This window comes from Temnothorax curvispinosus, unplaced genomic scaffold (genome assembly GCF_003070985.1).
Source record: "Temnothorax curvispinosus isolate PA1 unplaced genomic scaffold, ASM307098v1 QBEX01005354.1, whole genome shotgun sequence".
In the NCBI taxonomy this organism is placed as follows: Eukaryota; Metazoa; Arthropoda; class Insecta; order Hymenoptera; family Formicidae; genus Temnothorax; species Temnothorax curvispinosus.
The window spans coordinates 19,181-28,988 of NW_020215134.1; the positions used below are offsets into that span (position 1 = coordinate 19,181).

Consider the following 9,808-nt stretch of genomic DNA (forward strand, 5'->3'; position numbering starts at 1 on the left):
TTAATTTACAATTTAATCACTAAAAGAATATATAAAGTTATTGCTCCAATATCAATAATTTAATTTTAATATTTGATTGTTACCGGAAATCATTTTGCTCTAATAATTCTGAATTTTCAGCGTTTCCTTAAAACTTTGAATGTATCATTATTATTCCTACAACGCTAGTTATAAAGAATAATCCTCTTAAATATTAAAATAAATTATAATAAATGAAAGAAGACTAATATAAATCTAATAATTAATTAGAAAAGATGCCATTTTCAGTCGGACTGGACCTTGGTAGCCTAATAATAATGTTTCTGTGTTGTGTATTTTTTCTAACTCAATAAACTGCGCGTCGATTACTTATCGATCTTAAAACACAGCGATTATCAATTTTAAGTATATTATGGATTTACTGTTCTAACAAAAAGCTGTAAAACCGACAAATAATCGGCGTGCAGTTTACTGAGTTGGAAAAAGTATACAAAATTTACACAGAAATATTAATATTAGTATCAGTATTAGTATTTAATTTATATCTTGTCTTTATGACATAAATGAATTATGTGATAATTTAGTAATGACCATTTAAAGTAAGAGTATTAGAAAGAGCATTACGGAGAGAATAAAAATGAAAGAAAGAGAAATATTTATTTGCATAAATTAGCATAAATATGCATAAAAAGAAATATATCCAGAAACAATTTTTAAAAATCTATTCAAAATTAATTGAAAAAGGCGTGCATAGTTTTGTTATTAATCCGCCCATCCAAAGTTTAGACTGAATTTTTCTAATATTTTATCTAGTATCTACGTATACATTTTCTTATACCAGAGTCATCGACACTTACGACTGGAAGAAGGTATAAAAGCCGATACCGATGTGTTATAGCGTCATTCTATCTTGTTTCGTTCCAGAGAAGGCCGCTTTACCAGTTTAAGCAGTGAGTATTTTAGCAATTACGTTAAGCAATCTTTTTCCATGTATTTGAAACAATAAGTTCATTCTTAAATATAAATCTACACTATAGATAAATCGATAAAATCAGGAAACTTTAACTAATCTCATTATATCTGAATATATCTGTATATAAATAATAAGTATGTATATTCTTTATTGCTTCATATTTTGATATTTTCTGAAGTTAATGTAACATATATAATTATAATTAAAACTTGATTGCGATATCTTTCTTTTCAGGATCCATTATATTACAATAGCAATATTCAATATCAAAAAACTTTATATAATTAAAGTTTTAAGATAATATTTTTGTTCAAATGAAACTTACGTAATATTAAATAAAATTATATTTTGGTATTTTTTAATACTTAAATTTAATTTAAAACTTAATTCTGTTCTTCATCTTCAAGTGCATATAATTAAAAAATAATATTTATATTTCTACATTTTCATAAGCAGCTGCGCTATAGATTAAAATGAGAACTTGTAAATCTCTGAGAAGAACCTGTTCTTCTCAGAAAAAAAAGTTGCTTCAATTTGTATCTTGCCGTAGGCAATACCGTGGTAAAAATATTCAGGCACCACTTTGTGACATTGACATGGACGCTGACATTGACATTTACAAGTTCTGAGAATCAATATGCTATAGATTTCTTATAGACATAACAAAGAATATTATAGACTAAATAATAGAAAATTATAAATTAATGCAAATATTCTCACTTACATCTGGTTAAAATAATCGTGAAATTTTGACTTAATTCTAAATAGTAGTAAACAATGCAAGTGCATATTATATAAATATTATAATAATAGATATTCTTGATACCCATAAATATCAACATGATTTTTCTGATTTTCCAGTTTCCTGATTTTAATACGTGCATGTGCATCTCTAATAAATCATAATCATTGTTGTCATATAATCATTTTCTTCATATAAACGATATGTCTTGCAGTAATTACAAAGAATTATCTGTTAAGTGTATATTATTAATTATTACTTATTGTATCCAATGCCTAAGAGTGATAGTCACTTGTGATTATATTATGATTGAGCATTACAGATACTCAACATTTAATTTCGTGTCAGAATAAATAAAAATTTATAATTATTCTTTTTCTAGTTAAAAATTATTCACTATATGCAGATATATTTTTATACTTTAGTCTACAATTCTAAATTATATCGACTAAAGGTTACAGGCTACAAGTACGCTTGCAATAATCGTTATTTGTACGAAGATTGATTTTTTTTGCAGATATGTTCTACTTGCTGTTCCTGGCCTGCCTGGCCATGGCAACCGGTCACACCTTTAATACCGTTTATTCGTGGAAGCAGGTCGAATTCAAACTGCCAAATGATACCATCCGAAACGAGTACATAGCTTCCGGCGATTACATTCCGGAAAATAACATGCCATTAGGTTTGGCCATTTGGCACAAAAAAATGTTCGTCACGGTACCGCGGTGGAAGAAAGGTGTTTTAGCTACTTTAAATAGCTTTTCAATGAGCGACAACAAGCGTAAGTAAATATAGCTAAACAAAGTTTACTAAAGTACGTATAACGTACACTTGTTTTATATTACGCATTTTGCGATGTATACAATGCCAAGTTTATGTTTGATATAATATTAAGTTGATTATCAATTTAATCACGTGTACTATTTTCCACTTTGGCTTGAGACTGTGTTTCAACCGACATTACTCGGTACGCAATTTGTTGAGCTGGAAAAAGATGTATATGCAAAAATATTATTAAACATAAAGATCCAGTCCGACTGTTAAAAGGCGCATTTCACTATTTGTGTTATTTTCATAAATGGTCAAGTTCACCTATTATTATATCATTTTTAATAATTTATATAGACAGTCCAGCCTTAATACCGTATCCTGATCTTGAAGCAAATAACATTAGTTCCCCTGATGGCCTCGTAAACATATTCCGTCTCAGAATCGATGCTTGCGATCGTATGTGGGGTCTTGACACAGGAGTAGACGATATTTTGGGGGACTTCAAAGTCGTGCGACCGATGAGACTTATTGTTATCGATTTAAAAACAAACATGGTATTGTTTATCAAAAAATTATAAATGTCTACAATCGATATTAATTCTAGAAATCTATCAATATGTGTTTCTATACGTCTCAAATTTGTATTGCAAGTTATTTCATTTATCCATCTGTACGCATTGCAGATTATACGTAGATATACCTTGAAAGATACGGATGTAAAACCGGAGTCTTTCATTGCCGATCTTGCGGTCGATGTTGCACCGGGACAATGCGACAAAGCATACGCGTATATGAGTGACTTAGGCGAATATGGCATAGTGGTGTACAGTTGGGAAAAGAACGATTCTTGGCGGATTAATCATCACTTCTTCCATTTCGATCCATTGAACGGTAATGTTAAAAAAATACTATATATTATCGATGCATCGTAGTTAGGATTTCAAGCCATTAATCGAAAGACTAATCTGATTAATTTTCAAAGATAACAGATAAGACTTTTTTTCGTTAAAATTTATTTTATTGTCTTGTGATCAGCTTGACTGTTTCTGGTAATTATTCTGGCAGGTGACTTCAATATTAGCGGCTATAACTTCCAGTGGACTGACGGTGTTTTTGGATTGTCGTTAACGCCGATTGATGCCGATGGGAATAGAATGCTTTATTTCCATTCCATGGCCGGTATCACGGAATTTTCTGTGCCTACGGATATTCTGCAGGACAATCAATTGAAAAAATCAGGGGTCTACAGTAATTTCCACATTGTTGGTACCAAGGGACCATTGACGCAAGGACCATCTTCTATTATTGACCCGAAAACATGTATTAACTATTTTGCTCAGGTAAACAGAAACGGTATTGCGTGTTGGGATATTACGAAGGAATTGAATCCGGAAACATTCAGTAAGTATTATATGATAAAATTATTAACTATATTTGCATTTATAACATATCATTTTTTTATCTAATTTTCCATCTTTGTAAAGTTAGTAGAATCCCCTTATACACGACAAAAAATTTTATAAAGTTAACTTATTGCTATCTTTTATTAACTGATAATATTGATCATTTATCTTTCAATGCATTAAGTTTCAAAAATAATTAATATTTAGCAAGTTGCAAAATTTTACACCATTTGTATCATTCGACAAAATTTTATAATATTGAAATGATCTACAATGTAGTTCATATATTTCATCAGAGATGTCTCTAAAGTCCACAAATAGCAAAGTATATATACCTTTCGTTGAAATACTCCACCATCGCTAGCTTCTATAAGCACAATTAAAAATATTTTAACAAAATTAAATAAATAATAAATCATTATAATCTATTTCACTGTTATATAAATTCGTATTTTTTATGTAAAAATCACGCGTAATTTTTATTTGCAGAATTGGTGGCGCAGGACAACACAACATTAGTGTTTCCTCAGGATGTAGTTATCGATAATGAGTCTCGAAAATTATACGTGCTCTCTAATAATTTACAGAAATTTATGTATGACAGCTTCGATCCATTGACGACAAACTTTTTCATTACTTCAGCTGATCTCGACACATTAACACCTATGTGCAAAGATAATGCAGCGAAATCATAAAAGTCACGAAAAAAGACATTCTAAATTCAATTATATATGCATATAACACCGTATATAATGACAAATGTACTATAAACTCTGCTTTATATTTGCAAATTGTAAAATATCAAATGTTTCTTAAGTAGTTGTATTACTCTTGTATCAATGTTTGCAGATTTAATTGTAATTTTTTCTTCATTAAACGTGTCATATTATTAATTTAGCATCTATGATTGACCGCCCTTCTTTTCATTAAATTAAATCAAAGAAGAGGGTTCCTATATACATAATTTTATACAAAATATTCAACTCGCCATAAAGTTCTTTCTAGCAAGTAACAGAATACATGTGTCATGTATAAACCCGTTAGCTTTCCTTATATATTCTCTTCGATAAAATTGATCATATACTTCCTCCCTCATCACGTCTTATTTCTTTCTCGCCCAGTCTTAAACATATCAAATGTAAAAAAGTTGAAGTAAAAAAGACCATTTTCCGTTATTTTATAACATATGATAAGCAATCGGCAGGAAAGGATCAATTCGCAACTAATTAGAAGCGCGGGATATATTTTCGATCGCGGCGAGTATCGCGGAATTGAAATTTCAGCGTGTCATTTTAAAATAAGCCGTCAACTATGTCGCTGGCTAGTCAATCCCTTGATAATTCAAGGAACTTTTAACTGCAACCTTTATAACTCCCGTGGTAGCTTCCGCCTCTCCCTTCTCCCGTCAAACCCGTCCTAGGAGCGCTACTTTCTTCCGCCCCCTTTACGACTGGTCTACTCTCTCTTTACGGAGCTGTACATCCTAAATAATTGATCCTAACGTAGTTGCCGGTGTTTTTATAACTGTTTTACCGCCCGCTCTCGCCGCTGTGATATACATTATTTAGCCGTCGGTTTTTAAAGCGAAGTCGCCGGGGCGCGGAGGTGCGAAAAGACTGAAGGCCTATTCGTCGCCGCGCGTCTGCAGAATTAAAATGTATGCCAGCGGTCGTCGCTACCTACATTCAATTAAATCGCCGGATTTCGCGCGGCGCCATTAACCGCGGCAAGTAATCTCTCCGTGGAATAAGAAAACGGCTATTGCAGAGATTGCGTCTCCCACCTTTATAACAGTCCTCGCCGGATTATACGAGGAGAGGGCCCGTATTCACGCTCCATCGAACTCCAGTATGCGATATGGAACTTCTAAGGTATCTTTCGGTAAATCAAATTATATGCATACTGATACGATAATATCGATCACTTTTATTGAAGCCGAATGATTTGCATATAAACGAGACACAATCTTTTTTTCTGTATGTAAACGATATTCATATATATCCTTTTCCTCTCTTCTTCCTCTCCCCACTCTCTCTCTCTCTCTTTCTCTCTAATACTTTTACCAAGTAACACCATTATATAAATTATTCGCGAGACACCACAAGACCCTCGATTCGCGCAGTTGTCGGTACAAACAATACGTATATATCTCGTCACACATTTTACAGCTGCTCGTACCCGAGAAGCCTCCACATGACCCGTTTCCACATGACCCTGCCCCCTTCCCTGAATTTCAGTTCCACCGCTCAAATATTCACGATTTGTCAACTCTGTTAAATTATTCATTTCCCGCAGGTATCTTTGTTATCTTATCGATAAGTCGAAAGATGAAGGACAAGTGGATTCCAATAGGAATCGCCGTTTCCTATCTTCGCTCGTACCGCCCTCCATCCTCCGTCTACCTACCCCCCCCCCCCCCCCTGCCACGCTCCTAAGAATGAAGGTGTAGAATGCAGAATGCAACGTCGTGCTCTTGCAGAGAGCACTTTGACACGGCCCCACGGGTACATTACTAGGATTGCTGCCACCAATTGAACTCCCCCAACTCGCCGAGACCCCGGCCCCGAGTCCCTTATATCTGCAAACACAGCCGCCCGAGGCGACACCGCCGTTCAAACACTCAATCGCTCGATTCACAACGCTGAAGTAACTTGAAATTCTCCATTGTTAATGTTATTTGACTTATCCGCGCTGATGCCGGCGCTGATCTCTATAATAGGTAATACCGTGAAAGGATTCGTGTGCCGGCATTGTTCGGTTAAGTTTTGCGAGCGCTATGATTAAGGCCCACCTACCCTCTACGTCGGTGATGTATCAGTAGATTGTGTAGGTATCCTCAGGAATAACACAAATTTATAACGGAAAATTTATAGAATATCTCATATGCAATTTTTGAATTTCAAAGCTTCTTTTTATATTTCAAAATTTCTTTTTATATTTTCAGTCTGACGCGAACTATTGCTTCCATAAGTGATGAGAAAGATACGAAATTCAGGATTTGCTGATATTGATAATTTTTAGTATTACGTATTAATTTTTTATAAAACAAGTACGTTTACAAATTGTTACTTAAATTTATACCGTATGCAAATATTTCGTATTAATTTGGAAAGTATATTTCTGGATCTCTGTTATATTTATTTGTATTTGCGGAAGTACAATTGATTGCGCCGTATGAAACTAGAACAACTGTTTAAAGATTGTAAATTCGAGTTGCTTAAAAATCGTACGTTTCATGCATAATAAGTGTAATATCTCTACGGGGAATTGCATTTCTCGTTTTTTCAGTACTGTTGCATTCCACGTACCGTGCGAACGCTATCCCGCGATACGTTTAGTCCCACGTGTATGGCGCCGCGCTACTTTGTGCGTTATTTATGAATATTTATAATACCTCGTGTAAAAATTTCATCAAGAAACATATGCACATTTCTTACGATTCTGTTAAACAACATTTTGTATCTAACCCTTTATTACGAATAACGCGAATGAAAGAGAAGTGATCCAAGCATGTCGACACGCTCGCGAGACGAATAAGATGTTGCTATCTAAACAGATTCTACTTGCGATTAATCACAATGGTGATCTCGCGCCATCTCATATCAAAAGAATAAATTTATTTGAAAACGCTCGTATTCGTGAGCACTCTGTATCCGCGCGAGAGAAACCTTCCCGCGTACGACCGATTACACGTCATCGAAATCCACGATCGAGGGATCTCAAGTAGCGATCGTCGGACAGATATATCCGCTAATACACTGCTTCTCGCGCCCATAGTACCACTTTATACGACCGAAATTCCCAGTAAGATGCAGGAGGACACCGGCAGGGCGGGGAGGAATTCGTAATACGGAGGGCCGCTCTACGACTCCGCTGGGAGGAATTCCGGGGTACGTTTTAAATTGCTGCATCCCCAACCTTCTTGTTTATGTATGCTACCGTGTTTCTTATTCTTGTGCGGCAGCGAAGGAGAGCGCGCGCCCCCCCTAACTTTATGTGCACAGTGCCGACATAAGTATGCAATCTATGCGTCGGTGTGGCCCGCGTGGGCACGTGTGAGTGCCACGTGTGTACGTGTACATGTGTTCGTGGTGTACATACGTGTGGTGTGTGCGTATGTGTACGCGCGCATGTGTGTATATGCGTGGAAAGCGGCACGACTGTAGCCTGAGGAAAACGTGCCACACACGCGTAACGTCGCGCGCGCACGTACGTGTGTATTGTATGGCGAAACGTGGCCCTATGTTTTCTCCCGCCGTGTATTTGGATCTCCCTACGATCCGCGCGTTTCCTCCCGTGGATTCTTTTCGTGTTTCGAAACAGCCCAGACTCTTCCTCCGTATTTCCACCCTCGCCACCGCCGCCACCGGGGCGCACTCTTTCGTTCCTATCTCTCCGCCACAATTGCTGTAATCTACGATCTAGGGTGGTGGATTTAACTGTGGATCTCAGCCACGGTAATTTGTAAAGTTTTTAATATTGCAGGCTCGAACGGAAACGACGGTGCGGAAATGATTTTCTAAGAGCGGCAATTAAAGAATGACAAATGCCAGATCGGATTATAGAATTAGCTTGATAATTTTGTACAATTTTAATAACACAACGCAATTTAACGCGTCACTTTAAACATATTATTTTAATTATTTCGACCGTTAATCATTTCTACGAAATATGGCTAAATGTCATCAGTTTATTCGACCTTTACGACAAAAGAGTCATAAATTTAAATAATAATGATATGTTTTCGCACTTATATCGGAATAGAAAGTTTCTTGAAAGCTATCATCCTAGAACATCATAATTCGTTATTAAATAATTAGTTATTCTATATCAGGTACATATACCTGTGTTCTACAAACATAAAAAGATTACTTATAAAAATGTCCTAATTATGAATCATAAAATATAGCATTATTAAAAATGAAAATTATAATTAATTACTTTTGTTTGGAGGGATCTTTCATTTTATTTATTTATATTATAAAATACGCCCGAAAATGTGTAGTTTAATATATAAAATTTAAATCACGCGTATTGCATGTTAATAATTACTTTACGTATAATGATAAAATATATTTTTAAAAATTACAGTCGAAATAAAAATGAAAAGATTTTTGAGATTTCTCTTCTATATAATGATGTTATACCAATACTGTTTATTTTTTGTTAAAGTGAATAATTATCATGCAGATGATGCATGAAGTAGAAATGCTTTTATTGCGCAATGAACGAAAATGTCTGTATAACAATGTACATATTTCTTATTAGGTTAATAAATATAATTATCAACTTCTTGTTAAGAGTGTGAAAATATCGTATCACACATGATAATTATACGAGATAACATGAAGAGAGAGGGAGAGAGAGAGAGAGAAGGAGAGAGAGAAAAAAGAGACATGCATGGCACGGTTACTTTTTATAAGGAATCGAAGCATTGAATGTGTATGTGCAAACAATTATAAACATCTTTATTCCTCATATAATTTCACGAGCCAACGAATTGTGCGGATTATACTTTTAATGACAAAAAATTATGGGATGTCTTTATAATGAGCATTTTTCAGCAATATAGTCTGTGTTGCCAAAATAAAGAATAAAGCAAATCAATAGACTAATAAGAAAAATATCCTAAAATTACCGATTTATTGAATTAAATTTTTTGCTTTTAAATATTCATAATAATCAGTCACATTTTTCGTAAAACTTTTCTTTTAATAAATAAAATCTTCAATTTCACAAAACAGCGTAAATAAAATGCAGCTTTTGTAAAAACGTAAGACATTTACACGCTTATCAATGTGGTAAAAAAATTATAATATCTATGATAAATAAAAATTTTTTGTCATTTCATAGAAGTAATTCTTCTCTCGAAATTATCATTTTGTGGAAGTGCTCAAGTAATTTATAATCGAGTAATTTAATAATTTCTTATTACATGAT

At 34.2% G+C, this 9,808-nt stretch overlaps 1 protein-coding gene across 1 annotated transcript; it reads left to right on the forward strand.

Annotated features, from left to right (window-relative positions):
- The first annotated feature begins 850 nt into the window (after positions 1-850).
- Positions 851-4,761, forward strand: LOC112454804 (protein yellow-like). Its single transcript, XM_025016396.1, has 6 exons — positions 851-929; positions 2,212-2,475; positions 2,820-3,019; positions 3,149-3,356; positions 3,531-3,866; positions 4,358-4,761. Exons 2-6 carry the CDS (start codon positions 2,214-2,216, stop codon positions 4,561-4,563), a joined length of 1,212 nt encoding a protein of 403 aa, XP_024872164.1. The 5' UTR covers positions 851-929; positions 2,212-2,213; the 3' UTR covers positions 4,564-4,761.
- Positions 4,762-9,808: the final 5,047 nt, after the last annotated feature.